Raw genomic sequence first — 25,637 nt, forward strand, 5'->3', positions numbered from 1 at the left:
TCTCTCTCTCTCTCTCTCTCTCTCTCTCTCTCTCTCTCTCTCTCTCTCCCCCTCCCTCTCTCCATCTATGTCTGGTTTCCTTGAGACCACATACTGTCTCTCTGGGAGACAGGGCATTAGGGAGAAGTTAGGGAGACATGTGGCCAATCCTTTATTGGTGTAATATTAATAAAATTAATATGTGCTTACCCAAAACTAATAGCAATGAAAATCAATTTTTAAAAATGCAGTAGTATGCTCTATAAGGAGGCAATATTCATTTTAGAGTTTATATGAATCTATGGTCAGTGGTTGTGATAGGTTTTCTGTCATGATCATAGAAAATGAGTCATAGTAGAAGCACTGAGACTTGACCATTTTATAGATCAGCTAGTATCTAGAGGATTAAGATTCTTCAAGCTAGGCTTTAGCAATATGTCAAGTGAGAATTAGAAGAGGAAACTGCTTTTCAAGGAGGAGGAGGAACTAACGTCCAAATTGCAAACATTTGCTGGATTATGGAGAAAGCAAGGGAATTCCAGGAAAAAAAATAATCTTTTGCTTCATTGACTACACTAAAGCCTTTGACTGTGTGGATCACAAAAAAATGTTACAAGTCCTTAAAGAGTTGGGAGTACCAGATCATCTTATTTGTCTCCTGCCTGTTTGTGAATCCAGAAGTAACAGAAGTTTAAGATTGGTTTAATATTGGAAAAGGAGTATGACAAAGCTGTATATTGTCACCTTAATTATTTAACTTGTATGCCAAGTACAACAAGTTAAATTCCACATAATGAGAAGACAGGACTCGTTAGAAAAGATTTTGATGATGGGAAAGAATGAAAGCAAAATGAAAACAGGAAAGCAAAGGATGGATTGGATAGATAGTATCATGGAGATAATGAACATGAAGTTGGACAGACTGAGAGATAGTGGAAGAAAGAAAAATGTGGTGGGCAATGGCCCATTGGGTCAAGAAAAAATGGACATGATTGAATAACTCAACAACAACAAAGTATCTTTCAACCTGGTCCATCAATATGTATTTATTAAGTACTTTCTATGTGTCAGGTACTGTGATTAATTCTAGGGATATAAGGAAAGGCGGAAATTTGGCCATTGCCCTCAAGGAGTTCAAGGTCTAACAGGGGAGACAACATATAATTAACTAGGGATATACAAGAAATATTTAGAGTAGATGAAAGGTAATCTCAGAAAGATGAACCCAGGGCATGAAGGGAAAGAGGACCAGGGAAGGCTTCCTATATACAATGGCATTTACGTTGATTATCAAAGGAAGCCAAGGAAATTAAATGGAGAAAAGAAAGATGATTGTTTTTTTTTTCATTTAGATGTTTGGGCATCACTACCCTTTCCTTGTCACCCTTATCATTGAGAATGTACCAATTATAGTCATTATATTCATGCAATTCATGGAATCTTTCTCATCAGAATGTTTGTCTATCAAATGTACTTTAAATCTTTTTATTTGTTAAAAAAATGTAGTTGACTGATGAACCTCGAATGTCCTCTCCTATTCAGTAGAATAAGTGATCACTGATCTAGTCAAAGAATGCTTGGATAAGGTATAGGGGAAGTACATTTTATTTATTGGAACAAATAAATAAATATGGTATGTTTAAAGTTGTAAAAATCAAACTAGCCTAGTGGAAAGTGGAAATACTGACAATTTATCTAGATTTTCTACCAAGATTTTTATTATTTTTTTAGCAGATTAAGTTTCCATAGCAACTATTACATAAAATAAAATAAAAATAATGTAAACTCCTATGACTTTTTACCAAAAGTATATGAAGTTGAAAATCCAATGAGGCAAGAAATGAAATACCATTATGCACTTGAAGCTGACAGATGACAGTAAATTTTGAGTTTAATTTTGCTAAAAATTTAAATTATCTCAGGAAATAGCTCCAATTTTCCTTTAAGCAGCATAATTAAGCAAGGAAATGCTAATCTAATGTAAGTAAAGTATTAGAAAATATTCAACAAAAAGATCCCAAGATTCAATAAAAAAACTTTTGTTCTGGCCTATTAGGAGAATAGCTACAAATTCCTATTAATTGAAAGCTATCCTCTCCCCTAAAATATGAAATGGAATAAAAAGGTTAGCTATTTTCATATATAAAACAATATTTCTCCCTCAAAAGTCCCAAGAAGAAAAGATCTGGGCAGATAGGTAGGTAGCATAGTGGATAGAGGGTTGAACCAGGAGTCAGGAAGACCTGAATTTGAATCAAGCCTCAGATACTATGAGCCATGTGACCTTGACCCTTTGTTCACCTAAGATGTTTCAACTGTAAAATAGAGATAATAGCACCTACATCCCAGTGATTTTATGAAGATCAGATTATTACTTGAAAAGTGCTTAGCATAGTACCTGGAATAAAATAGGATATTTGGATAACTAGGTGGCACAGTGGATAGAATGTCAGACTTGGATTCAGGAAGACTCACCTTCCTGAATTCAAATCTGACCTCAGACACTTACTAGCTGTGTGACAATGGGCAAGTCACTTAACCCTGTTTGCCTCAGTTTCTCCATCTGTAAGATGAGCCAGAGAAGGAAATGACAAACCATTTTAATGTCTTTGCCAAGAAATCCCCAAATAAGGTCTTAAAGAGTCAGATACAACTGAAAATGGCTGAACAATAACAATAAGCGATTTCTAGTTTTTAAATGTTTTACTGTAGTCAAAATTCCCTTCTAAATTCTCTTTTGGGTTAGAAACACTAAGTCAGATGCAAATTTTTTTCAAGGGAACAAGGAAAGAAAATATGTTTAAATGATGAATTCTGAAACCCATTTTTTCTCAAGTACTGGACATTCATAAGCTTGACAACTAAATGTGGGATAAAACAGAAAATCTCTAAAGCATATTTTTATTATTATATTCCTGTATAGTAAGAGTTTCTTGCTAATACTTTTTTATATTCTTACCATTATTTTTGTTTGTTTTGCACAACAGCTAAAAACATGCTATAAATACGGCAATAATATGTATTTTGTTATTCAGAACAAGAAAAAGTATGTTGTAGGAGCTAAGTATAGGGATAAAATTGCCCATAAAATTGCCCATTCATGGTTAAGTACAACCCCCCACCCCTCCCACTACTATTTGGATTGATTAAAATGGTTTTCTCATTAAATTGGGGTTTAAATTCTGTAGCATTGTGGGGTAAAGGAATACTCTCATTGATAGGTACTATGGCAACTGAAAGACTTCTTTGCCTGCTTGTTAAGATGCAATATAAAAGCATCCTTCTCTAAACCTTTATGGCAATTGAAATACATGCATTTGTGAGTGCTCTGTAAAGTAAAAAGGACAATAATATTCACACATATTAAAAGCAATAGGTATGTAAAGACAGGTGGCTAATTAGGTTGATTAGAAAGTTTGGCACAGCTTGGTTGCACAGTAGATAGAGCCCTGAGTTTGGAGTCAGGAAGACCTAAGTTCACATCTGGTCTCAGGCACTTAGTAGTTACATGACCTTGGACAAGTAACTTAACCTCTCTTTGTCTCAGTTTCCTTATCTGTAAAGTGGGGATAATAATAATACCTATCTCTCTGGGTTGTTGTAAAGATTAAATGAGATAGTGATCATGAAATGCTTAACACAGTGCTTGGCACATAGTAGCCATTATAATAAATAGTTAATTTATTATAATAAATTAGTTCACCTTGCTAATAAATTTAAGGTCTTGGATTTAATCCCCCATTAATATCAGTTAGCTGTCCTTAGTATGTTACCCCTGGAGTGCACTTATAAATCATTGCCATCATTTTGAAAGTGCATTCATTTAGCCATGAGATCCTAAGAAGATGAAAGGGGAGAGACCAGCATGAATTCAACCCTTCTGTAATACTTCATTACTTTAAAGAGCCAGAATTATGCTGATGTGCATGACACTTCAACTGATATAATCAGCCAGTCAATTGATCTATAAGCATTTATTGAGGACCTACTATGGCACTATAGTAAGTACTGAGAATACAAATACAAGCAAAAAAAGTTACCTTCCTTCAGAGAGATTATATTTTAATGGGGGAAGGTAATTTATAAAAGAGAATGAAAATAAGACAGTAGAATGTACAAGCATGAGGAGCGTGATAGAAAAACTACTATGGAGATGAATCAGGAGTGCAACTTGGAGAGAAATGAAGACATGATTGGGCGTGGGTAACCTCCTTAAAATGGAGCTTCTGGGAGGTACCAAGCAATCAGAGGGAGAGGCCACAGGAGAAGAGCATGTAGCAAGGATGAAAAGGTTTCTATGGTGTGGTAGAGAAAATATCATCTTTTTAAAAATATACATCATCAACACCCCTTTGCCTAAATAGATGGTACTGTACAAAAAATTAATTATTCATAACTATAACTAACCTGGAAAAATTATATATAATTGGATTTATGAAAAATTATGATTATATGAAAAATTATCAATTTAGAGAAATTATAATTGGGCCATAAGTCCCTTCGTGGTCGCCATTCAAATGTTGGAATATTTTAAATGACTAGCCTAATTTGAGGGGGCTAATCTGACTGGAGGACTAATCTGGGGACTTGTGACTATTTGGCTATCTGACTTCATTAATTTAATGTGGGCCGTTTATAAAGTTCCACCCCACTGCTCCCAAACTGATAGACTAAATATTAAGAAGCCTCTAACTAAATAATCAAAGCAGAGTTTATTTATGAGATACTATTTCAAATTAGGAATACAGGGAAATAAAGTGTATAACCTGACTGCTTTCCTGTGGGCACCTGCTGCTAACTTCTTGAATACAATAAGGGCCTTAGCCGCCTCCGGCCTCAGGGCACGTTACACTTTCCCTGGTTTGTATTAAGGCCTGTAACCTTCTGTCTGTCTTCTCTGTCAGTTTGCCCTTTGGCCTTTCTTTTGCCTGCTCCTAGTCCTTCTCATCTTCTCCTGCGTCCTTGTAGCCCTGTCTCTAGTCTCCAATCTTTGCCGTCTCCTCAGCCGCCTCTTGACCTCTTCTTGTCCGTCCGAACCCCTGAGTCTTGTCTATCTAGTCTGTCCTCAGCCTGTCCTCTAGTCTGTCCTTCTTTATCTAGTCCATCTCTTTCCCCGTCTCCTTCCTTTTTCTAGTCCATCCCCCCTCTAGTCTCCTTCCTTCCTCTAGTCAGCCATTCTCCTCAGCCTCTTCTTCTCTAACTCCCAGCTCTATATATATACCTTTTCTTCTCTCCACTCAAATCTCAGGGCTTCCTTTGCCCCCACAGACCAAGCTAATCTGCCAGCCAGGGCTGCGGCTGGTTTTTTTTTGGGGGGGGGTGCACTCCCCAGCTTTCATGTGCTTCAGCACAGGCTATCCGGGATCTTAAGATAGCTCCGCTCAGGTTGGAGGGAGCTGGGGCTTATTTTTTTTCCCCCAGCTGTCTGACTTGGAGTCTTGTAGAGCCCATGGGGCTTTTTCCGCTCAGCTGAAGCTGAGGAGGAGGGGGAGAGACCCTGCGGGCCTAAGGCTTTCTAATTTCAGCCTAAAGGTAGGGTCCCCAAATCAAAATAACTTTCCACAGTACACATGAGTTGCTCTGGTTGAAAAATTTCTTTACATCATGACCAGCTTTCAGGTGACAAGTTCATACTTCGTAGTTGGATAATCTATGATATTTATACCGTCATTGGGTAGGCACATTCTCAGAGTTTTTCTAGACTGCTAGTAGCTTGCAGAGTTTGTATTCTGCTAGGATATACTTTGAGACCTCCAAAATCAGGAATCCATTTCATAACAAAGCATCAGAATAGTGCTCCAATAGAGAAAATGTATTCTTACAATAACATTTTAAAAAGGAAATCATATGCTCTGCTGATCTTGTGGTAGGTCAGTAATATTCACTATGTATATGAAAAACAGTCCATGCGCGAAAATGTATGCCCTATTTTATAAATGAGACATTTAAATACTAAGAGATATATAAATACCAGGAGATTTGCCATGGGGTCATACAGCAATTCAATGGAAGAATCATTTCGTATCTCTATTTAACTGTGATGCTTGCAGGGATAATTATAACAACAGCCAAATTATGCCTTTGGAGGAACTTATGGGAATTATTAACTTCTCCAAGTATATGTTCCCCAGGGATTTCTATCTTCCTGTGTTCAGGAATGTGACCTTTTTTTGGGGGGAATATACATATATATATATATATATATATATATATATATATACACATACACATACACATACATACATGCACACTGTGGTAAAAAGTTTTTAACAGTCGGTTAGTGAATACGGAAAGACGCCAGTTTTTAAAGGACCACCCTTTCGGGGAGGAGATCGATGGCCGTGCAGGGGCTATGCACGCCAGTCCGGCTACTAAGCACTTCACTTCTGGGGTGCAAGCTTAAAAGGCAAGGGGAGAACGGAAGTGGGTTAGCTCTTCTTGGCTCTCCTTGTTCGTTGGCTGCACGGCACACACAGAGGCTGACTGGAGTTCAACTCGGCCTGGCTTGCCATAACAGCACATGCTTGATGCAGCTCTCCCCCCCAAAGGTGGCCTTGGGCTTTTGGTGAGTTTTATACGGAATATAGACTAAGCTTAAATTTAAGACTATTTGTTTTGTATTTCTACTTTCCTATCCCTCTAATCAACATCACCTTGTAATTTCCAAACAATAAAAGCTCAAACTAGAGACCAGAGGCTTCTTCTATTTACTAGTCTGGGAGATAAATAAGGGAAACAATTAAAAGGGGAGGTTAATGCTCTAGTATCCAATTTTAAATCTCACAACACATACATATATATGGATCTATACATACACACATATATATATGTATGTGTGTATATGTATATATACACATATAAAAACCTTTTAATTCACTTAAAGATGCACCAAAATACTTCTTTACTTAATTTTCAGGTCCCCTATAAAGGCAAATGAAGTCTCTAGTGGAAAATAGAGAAGCTATTAAGATTTCTTAAGGGAACATTTAGATTCAAAGAAAGCCTCACTCTTTTTCCATCTGTTTCCTTCTCACATATTTGCTAGCTTTGCACAGCCTAAATTAGATGGTGTTCATAAAGAGAGAATTCATCTTATTATCTGAAATGTGATCATGGGAGGTCAAATAACTAAGCTAAATTTATTGGTCAATAAGGGTGTATTATGTGCCTGGTTGTTGTTGTTGTTGAAATTGTGTCCAACTCTTTGTGACCCCATTTTGGGGTTTTGGCAGAAATACTGGAGTGGGTTGCCATTTCCTTCCCCAGTTTATTTTACACAGGAGGAAACTGAGGCAAACAGGGCTAAGTGAGTTGCCCAGGTTCACACAGTGAGTAAATGTCAGAGGCCAGATTTAAATTCTTGAATATCAGTCTTCCTGATTCCAGGCCCTCACTTTTTTCCATCTCATCACCTAGCTGCCCCATTAAACGTCTGCTGTGTGTCATGAACTGTGCTATGGACTGAGGATACACACAAAAATCAAAAATATTCCCTTCCCCCAACAAACACACTCTAAAGGAGGAGATTATGTGAAAATAACAAGATACATAAAGAGATATGTTAGGTTAACTTTAGAGGGCGACTGGGAGAACAGAAAAGGCTTCCTGCTGAAGCTCGAATTTACACTGGTTCTTGAAGGAAGCACAGGACTCTAAGAGTTAGAAGCAAGGAAGGAGAGGATTACAGGTATCAGAGACAGCCAGGGGAAAGGTCCAGCTGGAGTATCTTGTGGGAGAAAATGCAAATAAGGCAGTATATCCAGGTTGTAGAGTGAACAGAGAGAAGTTAAATGTAAGGTCACAGAGAATGTAGTGGGGTGCCAGATGGAGAAGAACTTTAAATGCCAAACAGAGGACTTTTTAATTTCATTCTGCAGTCAACAGGGAGCCATTGGAAGTATGAAATAGGGGGGAAATCATTTTAGCTCCATGCACAGTGTATGGGAGTTATAAGAGACTTGAGTCAGAAGGACCAAAGAGAAGGCTGTTGCCATAATCTAAGTGAGAAGTAATGGGTACCTGATGGGAGTCTTTAGAGAAAATATTTATTTAAATACATAAAGACAAATTTAAAAGATCATTAACAGAATACTTCAAATTATTTTCTACTCCTGCAAAATGAGAGAAGTGATAAAAATAGTGGAATGGAATCAAAAATTGTCTCAACTACACATTAAGTAAATAATAGATCATAGATCTTTGGGCAACCAGGTGTCACAAAGACAGAGTTCCAGGCCTGGAGTCAGGAAGGCGTCATTGTCCTGAGCTCAAATCCAGCCTCAGACACTTAGTAGCTATGTGAGCCTGGGTAAGTCATTTCACTGTCTACATTGGTTTCCTCATCTGTAAAAGGAACTGGGGATAAAAATGGCAAACCACTCCAGTATCTTTGCCAAGAAATCCCCAGATGGGCTCAAAGATCATAGATTCTAGAACTGGAAATGTTCTTAGACAGTGTCCAGTTTAACTTTGTCATTTTATAAATGATGAAACTAAGGTTGTATAGACAGAATTTAAACCCATGCCCTGTGACTCCAAAGTCAGTTTTCATTCTCCTATACCCAAATAATGTCATCCAACATTTATTTAGGACCTTAAGATTTAAGGGATCTTTTCATTACAACAACCCTAAGGTAGTAATGAAAGTATTATTAACTCCACTTTAAAAATGAGGAAATAATCTCAAAGGGTCTTGCATATGGCCAAACAAGGTAACAAATGTCCAATGAAGAATTTGAACCTAGGTTAAATAATGCTCTTCATAGAGTAGGACTACACTTTCTCCCCATACACTAAAAAAAAACAAAAAACAAAACCAAAGTCCTAAACCTTACCTTTGCTACTCTTTTCTTCAGTATCTTAAATAAATGGGTGCAGATCCACATATCCTGGTCAGGAGAGATCCTGGTTAAATTTTGTTTAGCCTTAGGTGCATAGAATAAGAAGAAAATAGCAGAATTAGCAGGCCTGAGCCACAAACTACAGACCCTCTCAGGGTTTATGTCAGGACACAGGGGGAAAAAAATAGCTATTTTTCCTAGTGTTACCCATTACATGCCAACCAGTGCAGAACCAAAATCCATTCTAAAGAGAGGTGGCTTTTTTTTCCCAATTGTTCTAAACAGTGAGATATAGCTATAACATTACCTTTTGTTCCCAGAGATCAGAATATTATTTTTGTGACCTTTTGCTCAGGTATCCATGGTCACTGATGCCGTGTGAAGATTTTTGATTAAAAATAACAATAATAGTAATCCTTTTGCCTGGCAGCTGGGTTTTTGTCTTAGTATTACTAACATGGGTATGTTAAGACAATTAAAATTTTACTGAAGAAAAGCATGTACAGTACATTTTACAATACTACGTTTAGTAGGAAATGGTTAGACTTTTTTCTTCCCTGAAAAGGTTATAAAAATGACTAGAATTTCTGACATTTTGTAAAGTTTAAAGCCTGAAATGCTAAAAATCTGGGAGAGTTATTGAAAAACGTGTACTATCCTGTGAAAAATGTATACTATCCTGAATTTGTATTTCCAATTTCTAAATGTGATTTCAATGACACATCCTATTTTTTAAAAAAAATATGTTTGCTTGGATAGATCACCTCCATCTTAATATTTTTTTTCCTTTTTTTCCTCTCAACTTTTAGGAGATAGTCAACTTCAACTGTAGGAAGTTGGTGGCCACTATGCCACTTTTTGCTAATGCCGATCCCAATTTTGTGACTGCCATGCTGAGCAAACTAAGGTTTGAGGTATTCCAACCTGGAGATTACATCATTCGAGAAGGAGCGGTGGGCAAAAAAATGTACTTCATCCAGCACGGTGTTGCTGGCGTCATCACTAAATCCAGTAAAGAAATGAAGCTGACGGATGGCTCCTACTTTGGAGGTTAGTGAAAAGGAAATTCAACTAAGGTAGAATGGAAAAAATTTCATTTACATTCTGACCATAAAGGATACCTGGTTACTTTAATGTTATTGTTGAGTGTGGAATCCTGCTTGGATTATGATAGGGGGATTGTTGTATAACATGTTTTCATAATACAGAATCTCAGTGAACACGAATTTGGTATTAACAACATTTTTGGTTTTTAAGTACAGGAAATTTCCATTTAAGGAAGGTGCTTTCTAGTGAGCCTAGAATTATAGAACTTTAGAGATGGAAAGATGCTTAAAGGATGACTCGCTTTATTTTCATTTCATTTAAATATGTCTTTGATGCTTTTGGGGGGTATCTTTAATGTCATTTGCTTGAGCTATACCCTCAAAAGAACCCCTGTTTTATAACCAAGAAGTTTTTGTTTTTGTTATTAAATCATTTCAGTTGTGTCTGACACTTCATGAAACCATTTGGGGGGTTTTCTTGGCAAAGATACCAGAGTGGTTTGCCATTTCTTTCTCCAGCTCATTTTACAGATGAGGAAACTGAGGCAAACAGGTTTAAGTGACTTGTCCAGGGTCTCATAGCTGGTAAGTGTCTGAGGCCAAATTTGAATTCAGGAAGATGAGTCTTTCCGGCTTCAGGTCCAGCCCTCTATCCACCATGCCACCTAACTACTCCCAACCAAAATATAGAGTTAAGCAGAACAAGCGGGCACTTTGGCCATGTCTGCTAGCACATGTATCTTTTCAGCAGTGTAGCACAGTGAAGGGACAGACTGTTGAATTTGAAGTCAGGAAGACTTAGGTTAGACACCCACCTCAAACATTTACTTACCGTGTGACTCTGGGCAAGTCACCTAAAGTCTCTAAATATCAGTTTCTTTAGCTGAAGTTGGATTGGATTTGATGTCCTCTATGATCAATTCCAGCTCTAAATCCATGATTTTTTGAGATAGTGTCTGCCACCTCTCTCTTGAGGAAAAAAAAAATGTCACATTTAGTCCTGTGGAGTCCCTCTTATTTTGCAGGTGAAGAAACCAAAGTGTAGATTCATCAAATAGAGCACCCAAGGCAATATGTTTAGTTAGCGACAAATTTAAGAATCACTGCAACTTTATCTTAACATGACACCAAAATGTTTCTCTAATATTACGGAGAAAGATTCCTTGAAACACATCAACAATATCCAAGAAGGATTTATAATGCTTTTGTCCCAAAAGAGTAGTCAGAGGGAAAGAGAAGGAAAAATGCCTGGGTAAAAACAAGTAAGAGGGGGCGGCTAGGTGGCACAGTGGATAAAGCACCGGCCCTGGATTCAGGAGTACCTGAGTTCAAATTCGACCTCAGACACTTGACACTTACTAGCTGTGTGACCCTGGGCAAGTCACTTAACCCCCATTGCCCCACAAAAAAAAAAAGAAAGAAAGAAAGAAAAAAAAAAAGAAAAACAAGAGCTGTCTCAGCCATACTGGCAACTGTCATGGAAACTTGAAGATAAAAGGGGAGAAAGGAGAGTTACAAAGACAATATTCCTCGTAGGAGAAAATGGTTAAAGGCATGATGCAGGAGGAAAGGGAACCGTAGCCATAAAGATGAGTTAGTATTAAAATACAAAGTGAGTTTGATGAATAAATAAGGGAAATGAGATTTTAAGAGAGGAAGAATATGAATGAATTTTTAAAATAGGTGTTTTTGAACAGTAGCAGAAGAAAAAGTTAAAAAGTAAGAAGCTAAGAAGAAAATAAAACCAAGATGAGTCACAGGAATGGGATAAAATGTGGAGCTTCGAAAATAAGAGTATCTAACCATCACAATTTAGGAAAGGACTAGCTGTCAGGTATGTACAGAGAAGCACAAAACATTCACCAGGCTTGCAAGTTTGTGTGGTGGAGTTGACAGAAATCATTCCCAAGGGAGAGATAAAAGATTTAGGAAAAGAGATAAGGCGATCACCCTTTTTCTTAAGTTTCAGGAAGAAGCAAGATATCCAGAAGGAGATGAGAAGACAGTAGAACAGATAAAATGTATAAAAAAGAAATGTTGACAAAGATAAAGCTGTAGATATAGGACAGTGATGAGGTCTTGAGGGCATGGGATAGAAAAGGTCCCCGTGTAGTTGACAGAAAAGGAATAGTGAATAGATGGAACTGAAAATAGAAGAAAACTCTTTAATAAAAATGGAAAATAGTGAGAGGAAGAAGAACCTTTATAGGGGAGTCTAAATGTCACAAAGGGAAAATGAGTGTCAGTGGAAACCGTGGACAAGTCGAAAGCTTTTCAACAGTTTTTAGAGATAAAACAACAGATCCACAGAGGGACATAAACATTTATGAAGGGCCTACTATGTGCCAAGCATTGTGATATAAGTACACTACAAATATCTCATTTGGTCCTCATAAAAACCTGTGAGGTAGGTGCTATTATTAAAGATTCTGAGGCAGGCAGAGGGTAAGTGATTTGTCCAGGATCACATAGCTAAAATGTGTCTAACGCTGGATTTGAACTCAGCCTCTCCAACTCCAGGTCTATCCACTTCACCATCTATCATCTATCTAGCATCCTGAGGAGCACTAACCAATAAAAAAGAGCATAAGGAAGATGATACTGGTAAGAAAATAAAAGAGACGATTGAAAAAGGCCACAGGAGTTGAAAGGAAGATTGGACCAGTGCATAAAGCACCAGATTTGAAGTCAAGAGACCCTGATTCTGCCCCTCCCCACCTATATGACATTGGCTCACTGTGCCTCAGGCTCCTCACCTCTAAGAGGAAAGGATTGATCAGTCCAGATGTTCTTTCAAGTCCTTTCTAAATACAGGATCTTGTGAGCTGAAAAAATAAAGTTAGGACTATGTAACCAATGACTGATTGCTTCTAGAAAAGAATGAAAAATCATTAGAAAATCTATGGATTATAGTAAATTCCTTCTTCATCTTTTCAAGAGTAAATTACTAGTGTTGTGACCTGGTGGTATAAATTGCTTTGTCTTCTAGTTGTTTGCTGTTTTTCAATACATAGTGTTATTCCCAGAGTTTGAATTCTAATCTCCCATCACCATAAAATCTCTGGAGTTGAAAGGGACCATCAGGCTTTTCAAGGGTGGCTAGATGGTGCACTGGATAGAGCCCTGGCCTTGGAATCAAAAAGAACCAGTTTTGTGAGTTCAAATCTAACCCCACACATTAGCTGTGTAACCCTGGCCAAATCACTCCCCCCCCCCCCAAGTTTCTTCATCTGTAAAATGAGCAGGAGAAGGAAATGGCAAACCACCCTAATATCTTTGCCAAGAAAACCCCAAAATGGGTTTAAAAGAGTGGGATATGACCAAAATGACTCAACAAAATAAGACTTTTCTAGTCCAGCTTCTACTTAAAGCACAGGCATCTTTTACAACATCCCTGACAAGTGGCCATTTATTTGAAGACCTTAGGCAGCCATTCCTTTTTTAGGACACCTCTAATTCATAGGAAGTTTTCCTTATAATACTGAGATAGAATTTGCCTTTCTCCAACTTCCACCCCTTGGTTCCCATTCTACTCTATGCAGTGCAGAAGAATGAATATAATCTATCTTCCCCCTGGCATCAGTAAGTAATTGAAACCAGCAGGTTTTTTTTTCTCTAATAAATCTCCTTTTCTCCAAGCCAAACACGACCAATTTCTTACCCCTTTAATGCATCTTGGAATACGCTCACCATTCTGGTCCCTAATCTCTCAATTTTTTTTTCAAAGTCTCTTTAAAATCTAGCAAACAGAGTTGAACAATTGTTTCAGATGTGATCTGACCAAAATAGGAGACAGTGAAACTATCAATTTTGTCATTCTGAACATTATACTTTTAAAAAATGCATTTTAAAATCCCATTGTGGGGCAGCTAGATGGCGCAGTGGATAGAGCACCAGCCCTGGAGTCAGGAGGACCTCAGTCCAAATCCAACCTCAGACACTTAACACTTACTAGCTGTGTGACCCTGGGCAAGTCACTGAACCCCAATTGCCTTACCAAAATAAATAGATAGATAGATAGATAGATAGATAGATAGATAGATAGATAGATAGATAGATAGATAGATAGATAGATAGATAATCCCGTTGGGATTTTTCACCAGTCACACCACACTATAGATTCATCTGAACAATAAAAATTTTCTTTCTTTTACATAAACTAAATTCTATGACTCCCCATCCTGACTTTATATAGTTTTATTTTTCTTTCCTTTAGATGCATGACTTTACATGTACCTTTTTCAAATAAAGTTTTATTTTGTCCATCATTCCAGCCTTTCGAGATCACTTTGGATCCTGAGATTTACATCCAATGAATTATTTTTTCCTCCCAGTTTAATTTAAATTAATTCAGTATATATTCTCTCTCTCCATCTTATATATACACAGATATATATATATGTATATAGACACATGCATGTCTATATACATACACATGTATGCATGTATGTACATATCTCAAATCGAGAAAATAGCAAGTCTCTTTCTTTTTCCCTATAGCATTGATAATTTAGTAAAAACACAGTGAAAAGAGATTAAAGTACCAGTTTCAGGGCATGGGGAAGCAGGTCCTAGAGAGTCTGTAGTGCATCCTGATGGGGAATGAATACATGGGTAGGCTAGAAGTCCTCCTTAAATAGAGATTTGGGGAGAAATTACCAAATCAGAAGGAGAGAACACAGGGGCAGAGGGTATTTATAATACATAAAGTCTAGGAATGGAGTAATCATGGTAAAGAGGTTTCTGAGTCATTGTAAAGGAAGTCCGAAGTGCATCTTGGAGAAGAATACACTTTTAAATACTGAATCAGTATTTGAAAATAGACCTTCCAAATATTAGATCAGCATGAAATCAGAGATGTAAATAGTAGTAGTGAACCTCAAATCCCATGTACTTAAAAATATTATAGAAAGAAATGAAATAACATAATTGGCTCAGAAAATAGAAATTTAATATTCCATATGCCATATCCTGAAGAATGTCTTCCTATTTGGTGTTTGATCTGTCCCATTATGAACCTCTCCATTCAATTTTCCTCATCCCTTAGATCCTAGGATCATAGATCTCTAGGGCTGTGTAAAAGGATCTCAGAGGCTAAGTGGTCTAATTTTCTTATTCTGAAAATAAAGAAACTGAGACCCACAGATTTTAAAAGATTTACTTAAAGTCATACAGGTAATTAATGTATTTCTTCTTCATCTTTTCTATCACTTTTCTCATTCACATATGTTAGAAGTAGTTGTTCCTATATTTTAATAAAGAGATCAATTAAGGTCCCTGTGATCATGATAAATAACAATCATAATAATTTATGTGAGGAGACCGTGTACTAGTGCAAGATATACTACAAATATCCAAATCTATCAATCTTAGATCATCAGTTTTTGTGTTGTGAGGTCTAGGGGCCTGGAATAAGCTGTTGCCTAATTTCCTTAGTAATGTGCTAGCTACCATGTTGCTGACCAGCATGGTGAATGTATATTTGGAAGAATGAATTAAAAGACACTAGGAGGAAACTAGGAGAAAAATGTGAATTACAAGCACAGATTAATGATAATAGCTTACTCTTATTTAGTGCTTTAAATTTGTTAATTCTATTGACTCTCACAAGAACCCTGTGTTGTAAATAAATAGAACAAACAGTATTATTCTCATTTTAGAATGGGGAAACTGGGGCTGTGGTTGAGGGTTAAATGTCTGACATATCTAGTCAAGGTTGCACCAATGATATTCTTACTAGGGTTCTATTAGGGTTATCAAGACGGGAATTAAAGCTCAAGCCCAAATCTTCGGAATGCAGGTTAAGTGATGCAGTCTGATAATTTCTTATAGAGAAGTTCACAGGTAAATGACTTGTGTAAAAATAGCTTTGAATGATCATGAAAATATTTTTAGCCTTTTATCCCACCAAACAAGATGAAAATTAACTTTTAATTGTCTAAAAAACAGAATACATATTGTCATGAGTAGTCAAAACCTCATTTTTCAGGTTACATTCCCAAGAACCTTAAACATGACTTCTTTTTTAACAAGGAATTTCAACCTAGGGAAAAAAGACAAAAGAAAAATTATCACTGCCTTTTTTCTCATTATTGACTTATTGCATTATGCTGCTTTTCTCAAGTTCCTGTATATAAGTTTGCAAAGTCTTTTACCAAATCTTTTCTGTTTTTTGGCTAAGTCTGAGCTATTGTTGATGAACATTTCATTATCTTTATGATAGTAATTTGTGGTAATGACATGTATTGTGTTGAGTGAAAATGGTTTGAAACTTATTAAAATTGGAACCATTATTAAAATTTTCACCTTTGATTTAAATTCTATTTTTTTTTCTTCAAATCACAACCAAGAACTTAGTAGGATTGAATCACCTATTCTTTCTGCGATAAGATTGCAGCTGTCACTGAAGTCATTGCAAAAACTAAGAATGGAAGTATCTGTAAACAAGCTGCCACTTTTTCCTAGTTCTCTACCACACCCAACTATTTTCCCCTTTTTCTTTCATCATAAGCCTTTCTAATTGCTATGTAACTTTGGTCTGGTTTCTGATTTCTGAACTTCAGTTTACTCACTTGTAAAATTAGAGCACGGATGGGTGGAGACTAGGACCAGATGATTCCACAGACCCCTTTTAGGCCTAACATCTATGACTATAATTTCACATGTAGTGAATTGTATGAAAGAATATTAGGAGGGGTAGCTAGGTGGCACAGTGGATAGAGCACCAGCCCTGGAGTCAGGAAGACCTGAGTTCAAATCCGGCCTCAGACATTTGACACGTACTATCTGTGTGACCCTGGGCAAGTTACTTAACCCACATTGCCTCACCAAAAAAACACACCCCAAAAACAAAACAAAAAACCCAACAAACAAAAAAAAGAAGAAAAAAGAAAATATAGTATAAGGGAGAAGAGGGTGACCAACAATATCAAAGGTTGCAGAAAGATGGAGAAGAATGAAGACTGAGAAAAGGATATTATTAATACAGAACAACAGAGCATGGAAACAGTCCAGAAACTTAACACTATAATTTAATAGTCTGCTTTTCCTCCTGTGCATTTTTTCTCATTTCTTCACCTCACCTATCTCTTGATGTTTTCCTAATTTCATTTTCTTGGTTGTGAGAGATAAATGCTTATGAGTTAATAATAGGAATAGGTTAAGTCTGTGACCTATTTGTTACTACTTTGTATAACAGATGGGACCTTTTATCATATTTTGTGGATATTTTAATAATATTATATTATCCACAAATTCCCAGTATGATGCCTCAGCACTGTCTGGAGTTTACCTTGGGCTTCCAAAGGGCATACTAACAAAGTCCATTATCTGAAAAGTTCTATCATTCTAGAAAGGCTTCAGCAATTTTCTTTGAAATGCCTAGTATGTTTTCTGATATTCATCCTTCCTGAGGAGAGAGGTTTGTTGCTAGTTGGCTAGTCACTTGATGATGACTTCTTTAGCCATGATACCCAGAGAATATCTGTAAAAATACATACTGGCTCATAGCCCTGTGTGCCCCCTTTCTAGCTCTGCATTACAAAAGAGAGACAGAGAATTCTAGAATCATAGTTTATAGGTTGTCTATAAATTTTAATTTCATTTTTTTGAGTCTCTAAATATGAGATCTTTGTCTCATGATCAATGGATCAACATAATAATAGAGGAAGTGAATCATGTGAATTTTGACACTTTCACTATAGATGAAGCCCCCCAAAAGAAGGAAGTTGCATTTAAATGGAAGGTTGATTCAAGAGAACTTGGGGGGGGAGGTTAACAATATTAATTTTATTTTATACCTAAATGAAATAAGAAGCAATTCCACGTAAGATTTGGTAATCTTATATTTCAGTCCTCATGATATGTACTTACAAAAAGACTACCATGAAAACACTTCCATTTTATGTATCAAAAATCAATCACAAAGGATGAAGTAGAGAATTTCTTCCAAAACATTTCCAATTATATCAATATATATGTAGATTCACAGTGACTTGAATGCAAAGGGGGGAAATGGCTGAAAATGGCAAGAAATATATTGGGAAAATGTATCAGGAATAAGTACTGAGAAAAGCTAAAAACTAGAATAAATGAAAGTCTCACATAGCTCATGGGAATTTTCTTTGAGAATATCATATGTAGTCACTAAAAATGAGAAGCACTGAATGGCATCACAGAAAAAAATAAATTATATTTTTAAAAGACAAGAAAGACTCATAGATATGGATATGATTCCTGTAGCAATTGTCCATTTAGAGTTAAAACATTGACATATTAGAGATAAGATAAAATTAATATGAAATAATAATAAAAACTATGAGAAAAATGTATAGCATGCAGTTGAAATGCTTTTATCCTGAATTATTCAAAGAAGTTACTGATAATGAAAAATGAGTAATGGGTGATAGAAAGAACAGCAACACCTGTTATAATAAATTCATATAAAAGCTGTGTACCTAAACCTATGTACGTAAACTTATGTACATAAAATTAGGTGAGTGGAGACTAAAAGAGCATTGATACCTTAGACAGGAATCCCTCAAATTAAGAGAGATCTTAACTAAAAACAACTCGTGTTTAGAATATATATTTTTATATTCATATGAATAAAGGTAATGGAAAATCATTAATTATTAATCTTCCATTATGAGGAGTATAGCCTTATAAAATAAAGAAAAAGTATAGAGGGTAAAACCAGTGTAAAGAATACTTGGCGGGCAGCTAGGTGGCACAGTGGATAGAGCACCGGCCCTGGAGTCAGGAGGACCTGAGTTCAAATCCAGCCTCAGACACTTAACACTTACTAGCTATGTGACCTGGGGCAAGTCACTTAACCCCAATTGCCTCACTAAAAAAAAAAAAAAAAAAAGAATACTTGGCAAGAGATCCAACTAAGCAAAGTCATCATGAGGATAATAATTAAAGGAGGGATACAAACAAAAGAAACATGAAAAAGATCTTAAAATCATTCTATAAGAAATTTCCATCAATGACTATAGAACCACACACTGTTCCATAGTCAGTATGTAGTAAATGATTATTGACTGGCCACAGTGAGCCTCCAATATCCAATTCTATAAATGTGTTTATAGAGGAGGTAGTAAGAACACTAAGGAGATAAAAAAAAAATAGGAAGAGTCACCAGATTAACCTAAATTGTCATATATAAATGATGCATTGCTGTATGCAATACAGTTGTGAAAGTGTTATGGGACAGTTTTACTAGGTATCTTGTATTTTCTAATTTGCAAGGATCTTGTGATTATCTAATGAGAACATATATACAGGATGCTATATAATTGTTGTTTGCAAAGATCAAATAGGTATATGTGTGTACATTTGCTAATTTTAGTATTATTTTGAAAGGGGTAATTAGTTAATATTCTACTTAGATTGAAATCAATGCGTTAGATCAGTGCTGTCAAACTTAAACTGTACATAATTGACTTTTATTGACTCTATTGACTCTATTATCTGTTTTATTCTATTCTTTATTTTGTTAACTATTTCCCAATTATATTTTAATCTGTTCTGGACCAGATATTGTGAATGTTGTGTACCATATTTGGCCACAAAACCATGTATTTGACACCTCTGAACTAAATGACTTCTCACAGTATCTACCAGTCCTAGAAGCTATGACTGAATGAATCCAGTATTACATTCTTGAAAGTCAAGAGTCTAGTAATGTTTTCTTCTGTCCGTTGTGGTAGGCAAGAGATGGGGAGGAAGGAAATACAATGCAAAAAAAGCCAATATGAAAATCTTGTATTTGCAATATTTTAACTTGACCTTTCATAGGTAACTCATTATATTAGATAGATATGCTAGACAGGCAGCCAGGGTGGCCAGGCCACACAAATTTCCACTCCAAGGTAGCTTAAGATCTTAAAGCTAATATGAAGGGGAAAAAATATCACCATGCATTGTATTGATGTTATGATTAAAAGTAATATATCTAGGAGGCACAGTGGATAGAGCACCAGCCCTGAATTCAGAAGGACCTGAATTCAAATCCGGCCTCAGATACTTGACACTTACTAGCTGTGTGACCCTGGCCAAGTCACTTAACCCCAATTGCCTCAACAACAACAACAACAAAAAGTAATATATCTTTGGAAAATAGAAACTATTATTATAATTCATTCACTCAATAGGCATTATATCTACTATAATAAAAAAATTCCTCATCACTCCTGCTTTTTACCTTAAAAACCTTCTACATATTTATGTTTAGTCTCTTCTCCTGGCACCAGTCTGTAAGGAAGAGGTGACCCTTTTCTTTGCCAAGTCCAAAACCTTTATTTGTGTACATTTTACTTCCTTGTGGAGCTTGCTTGGCCCTTCAATCATTCCTTCTTTCTCATGTTCAATCTCTCCTTATCTATTGACTCATCTATCATTGCTCAAACATGCTTGTTTACTGTCCTAAAGACAAACATCAATGACAACACCACCAAAAACCCTTTCACTTGACCCTGACATCCTCTATAGCTATCATTTTCTATCTCATTTTTCTTTTACTGCCAAATATCTTTAATAGCATTCCCTCACATCCCACTCAATCCAAAGCAGTGTGGCTTCAAACTTGACCTCTTGACTGAAACTCCAAGATTACTAATAATTTAAAAACTAAATAATGGCCTTCCCCCCCCCCCAGTCTTCTTTCTTCATCTCTCTAAAATTGTTGATACCATTGACCTCCTTTCCTTTGCAGCAGTTCAAAAGAAACAGGACATGCACAAATTTAGAGACATCTCTACTAGAAATGTTCATATGAACTATTCATGCCCGACCTATAGTAGAGCCTCCCAAGCTTATAATGGACTGATCAGCCACAGTCAGACCCATTGTACCTTGACTCCAACATAGTGATCATTTTAGTGCTCTTCAAGTATGAAGGAAAACTGATCACTAGCTATGAGCCAGCAAGATTCTGTTTGTCCCCCAATCTGATCATTCTTTTCCTGAATGGTAATACGAAATGGCTTTTCCTCTGGGCTCTTTTTTCTGGCACTCTTCTCTCTTTCCTTGTCTCATTTTGTGACCAATTCTCCTAAGTTAACATGTCTTCTCTAAATATGACTCCTAAACCTACATACTGAAAGCAAATCGTTCTTCTGAATACCAGTAGTACATCATCAACTGTCTGGTAGAAAGTTCATCCAGGTTGTCCTATTAGCATATCCAAATGGGAAAAGATTGTCACTGCCCCCTAAAAATCCACCTTCAGATTTCCCGATTAAAATAAATTTATGACAGCTAGGTAGAACAGTGGAAAAAGCACTGGCCCTGGCTTCAGTGGGACCTGAATTCAAATCTGACCTTAGACACTTGATACTTACTAGCTCTGTGACCCTGGGCAAGTCACAACCCTCATTTCCCCTCAAAAACAATAAATTAATTAAAAATAAATTTAACAACATATTGTGTTTTTAATTTACCTAGTTTTTTTCTATATTTCTCCTCTTCCCCCTCCAAGAGGTCATTACTTATAACAAATATTTTGTTGTTCTTTAAGAAAAAAAGGAAAAATGAAAAATGAATAACTGATTAATACATTAAAAAATCTGACAATATACTCATTTATGAAACCTCTACAAAGTAGTCTCCTCATATCTCTTCTTTGGGGCCAAGCTTGTTCTTTTTAAATATTTTTATGTATGTAGTGGGTATTGGTGTCCTTTCCATTTGTATTTTTGCAATCTTTGTGTATATTGTTGTAATGTTTTCTTGGCTATGCTTGCTTCACTTTGCATCATGTAAATCCTTCCATGCTTCACTCTATTCATCATATTCTGCATTTCTTAAAGCATGGCAATATTCTGTTAAATTCATGAACAACCTTTCATTTTTATTGGAATGAAATTTCCCTATTTCTGTTAAAGATCTCATGAACTTCCAAGTTACCCAATTTTATGAACCTTGGAGTAATTCTAGAATTCTTTCTACATCACTCACAATCCAATCATTTACTAGATCTCTTGTTAACTCTACTTCCACAACGATGTCCTTTTCTATTCACTTGCACAGCTGTCCCCAGAGTTTATTTAGTATCTCATCAACTCTTACCTAGATTACCATTGGTAGCCTTTTTTTTTTTTTTGGTGAGGCAATTGGGGTTAAGTGACTTGCCCAGGGTCACACAGCCAGTAAGTGTTAAGTGTCTGAGGCCGGATTTGAACTCAGGTCCTCCTGAACCCAGGGCCAGTGCTCTATCCACTGTGCCACCTAGCTTCTCCCATTGGTAGCCTTTTAATTAGTCTCCTTGCTTCCAGTCTTCCCCTCTCAACATATTTGCCAAGATAACCTTATTAAAGCGCAAGGCTAACCATGTCACTACTTCAAAGTCTTCAGTCACTTCCCATGTCCTTTGGGATAAAATTAACACCCTTATTTTGGTATTTAAGACTCTATGCCATTTAACTCCTGCCTACATTTCTGGCATTATTTCCTACCATTCCTCTTAGTGAGTTTAATCTTTCATCTAAATAAGCCTACTATTTCTGGAACTTGAAACTCCATATACTACTTCCATGCATTTGTACAGGTAACTACCCACTCCAACATCTGGTATGCACTCCCTCCTTCTCTCTTACTTCTCATCAACTTTATCCTCCTTCAAGGCCTAGCCCAGGTCCACCTCCTTAATGAAGACTCTTCATATTCTCCCTTTTTTTTTTTTTGGTTTGGTTTGGTTTGGTTTGTTTTTGTTTTTGTTTTTGTTTTTTGGTGAGGCAATTGGGGTTAAGTGACTTGCCCAGGGTCACACAGCTAGTAAGTGTCAAGTGTCTGAGATCGAATTTGAACTTGGGTCCTCCTGAATCCAGGGCCAGTACTCTACCCACTGCACCACCTAGCTGTCCCATATTCTCCTAACTATTAGTATTTCTCCTTCCTTAACTTCTTTAACCCCAAATCACACCAAGAAAAAGAAATGAGACATGAAGTGAAGTTGGAGGGCTCTTAGTGGGCAGCTAGGTGACACAGTGGACAGAGTGCTGGTCTTGGAATGAGGAAGACTGATCTTCCTGAATTAAAATCTGGCCTTAGATACTTCCTATCTGTGTGACTCTGGGCAAGTTACTTAACCCTCTTTTTCTCAGTTTGCTCATCTTTAAAAATAAGCTGGAGAGTGAAATGGCAAACTGTCCCAGGAGCTTTGTCAAGAAAACCCTGAATGGGATCACCAAGGCTTGGACATAAGTGAAAACAATTGAAAAACAACAAGAAGAAACAATTATTTGTGTGAATGTTACAACATTCACAATGTTACACAGTTTCCTTGAGAGAAGAGACTGCTTACTACCCAACATTTTACCTTAACATATAGTAAGCACTTAGTAAATGTTTGCTAAATTGAATTGACTGGAATTTTATAGCACCATGCTAAGGGATTTGGGAAATTTAAAGTTAACAACAAATTTATTCTCCAGGAGAAATGAAACCAACACTCCATACAATTTAATAAAAACAGCATACTGCTTGGCCCATAGTAGGCACTTCCTATATATTTATTGATTGGTTTGTAGGTGTAATAATGTAAACGGTAATCACTTAGTATAATAAATTAATTCAGATAATAAGTTAATAAATATTGATATTTTGGGAAAGAAAACTACTGTGAGGTTCTGTTGTTTATCCTGTTAAATTTTTGCTGCAACCTGTGGGTTATTTAGATTACCAGAGACAGATTAATGAACAGCCAAAACAAATATTTTAGATATATAACTTAGAAAAGGAAATAAAGAACTTATTATTTTGTTGTTGTCATTATTGCTGTTCTGGTTACTCAGCTCTTCTATTTATGATCAGTGTGACATTACACATGACACTTTACCCCCCTGGGTTTTACTTTCCTTATGTGTGACAATGAGGGGGGTTTTCTAGATGGTCCCTAAGGTCCCTTTTAGCTCTAAGTTTCTGATCCTTGGAAAAGCATTATAAATTACCTAACCCTACATATCCACCGAGGGTACAGGAAGAGCGACACATACCATTACTGGAATAAGACTGTTTAAAACCCCTAAAATCATCAACTTTTCTTCTTTTCCCACTTTTAGTCAGTTACCCTAACCTGGTCCAGACAGATCAGTGTTTCTCCTGATCTGGAAAAAAATAAGCTGACAGGATATTTCTACATTTAGTTTTACACTTCCTGCTGTGATTTGAAGCCCATTTCCTCTTGCTCTTTCCTCAGTGGATCTGTGGCACAGCTGGCCACATCCTTGGCTGAACAACATTGTCATCATTTAGACTTCTCTTCTCCTAACTGAATATTATCCACTTACTCAAGTTTGCTTCAGAGATTATATTCTCAGCTCATAATTTTGGCTGCCGGTCTATGAGTCTTCTACATCTTGTTAAAGTCCCTTTTCAAGATGGATTTGCAAAACCAGATAAAATGTTCTGGCAAAACCTTCATGAGCGCAGAGCATTATGGGAGTATTTTTCTTTGATTCTAGCCTCTGAATCCCAGCATCAGGCCTGCTTTCTCAGCAACAGCACTCTATAGAGCTGGCAGAACCCAAGGAACAGGTCCTTCTTTGCTCCATGATGTAGATCAAGTCATTTTCTATCTCTCAATAGAGTGACTGAAAAACAAACAATAGCAAAGCACTTGGATGAGTGAAAAATGGATATACAATTTTCTGTTGTGACATATTCTATAAAGATGTGGGGAAGCTCTTTCTTATACTTGCAGAGTCTGAGATAGACAATGGTTTGGAGGAGGGAGGGAAAGAGGGATGTTTCTTTAAGTATATATGTTCTCACTCCACAAAGGATGAGGCTATATCATTTGTATATAAAGCTCTATTGTGACTATAGAATCTCTTTAATCTAAACACAATATCCACTAGTGGGGAAAGTTGTGATTCTTTATTCCCTCAGAATAAACAAAGTTAGTGTAAAGAATTCATTAGGTATTTTTTACCCAACCTCAGCCTAAGTAGATATTTAAACTGAGGTCTGTGAATTTGGATTTTTAAAATATTTTGATAAGTATTTTTCAATTTAATTGATTTCTCTTGTAATGTCATTAAAAAATTAAACATTTATAAACATTAAGTTTCAGAGGACTACCAAAGGGATCCATTATACAAAGTTAAAAAAAAAAAAGAAACTGTGGCCTAAAGAAATTATAAGGTATCACTTAAACATGTTTTTATTAAAATTTACATAGTTCAGAATCCTCATCCATTCTAACATCCTCTTGTGTTCTGCCCATCCTCATCACAATCTATATTTCATTGAAGTTTGGAGTAGGATAGAGTGAAGGAAAACAATTTATTTGGGGACAATGAATATTGCTTTCGGAGATATTCACTTGGGCAGCTAGGTGGTGCAGTGGATAGAGCACCAGCCCTGGAGTCAGGAGGACCTGAGTTCAAATCCGACCTCAGACACTTAACGCTTATTGGCTGTGTGACCCTGGGCAAGTCACTTAACCCCAATTGCACCACACACACACACACACACACACACACACACACACACACACAAAGAGATATTCACTGAGACTCTGGGTATAATCATATTCTTGGAGTTCCATCACTGTTGTTGCTCAGTCATTTTCAGTCATGTCTGACTCTTTGTGACTCCATTTGAGGTTCTGTTGGCAAAGGTATTAGAGTGGTTTGTCATGTCTTTCTCTAGCTCATTTCAGGGATGAGGAACTGAGGAAAACAGGGTTAAGTGATTTGCCCAGAGTCACACAGCTAGTAAGTGTCAAGTGTCTGAGGCCAGATTTGAACTCAGGTCCTCCTGAATC

The 25,637-nt window shown here is 36.6% G+C and overlaps 1 protein-coding gene across 1 annotated transcript in view; it reads left to right on the forward strand.

Annotated features, from left to right (window-relative positions):
• The window catches only part of HCN1 (hyperpolarization activated cyclic nucleotide gated potassium channel 1), a 539,218-nt gene that overhangs the window by 459,710 nt on the left and 53,871 nt on the right, over window positions 1–25,637 (forward strand). The window contains exon 6 of the mRNA XM_043977644.1: window positions 9,629–9,869. Within this exon, the coding sequence (XP_043833579.1) occupies window positions 9,629–9,869 (241 nt within the window). The remainder of the gene's footprint in view (window positions 1–9,628; window positions 9,870–25,637) is intronic.

Source organism: Dromiciops gliroides, chromosome 1, assembly GCF_019393635.1.
Source record: "Dromiciops gliroides isolate mDroGli1 chromosome 1, mDroGli1.pri, whole genome shotgun sequence".
Lineage (NCBI taxonomy): Eukaryota > Metazoa > Chordata > Mammalia > Microbiotheria > Microbiotheriidae > Dromiciops > Dromiciops gliroides.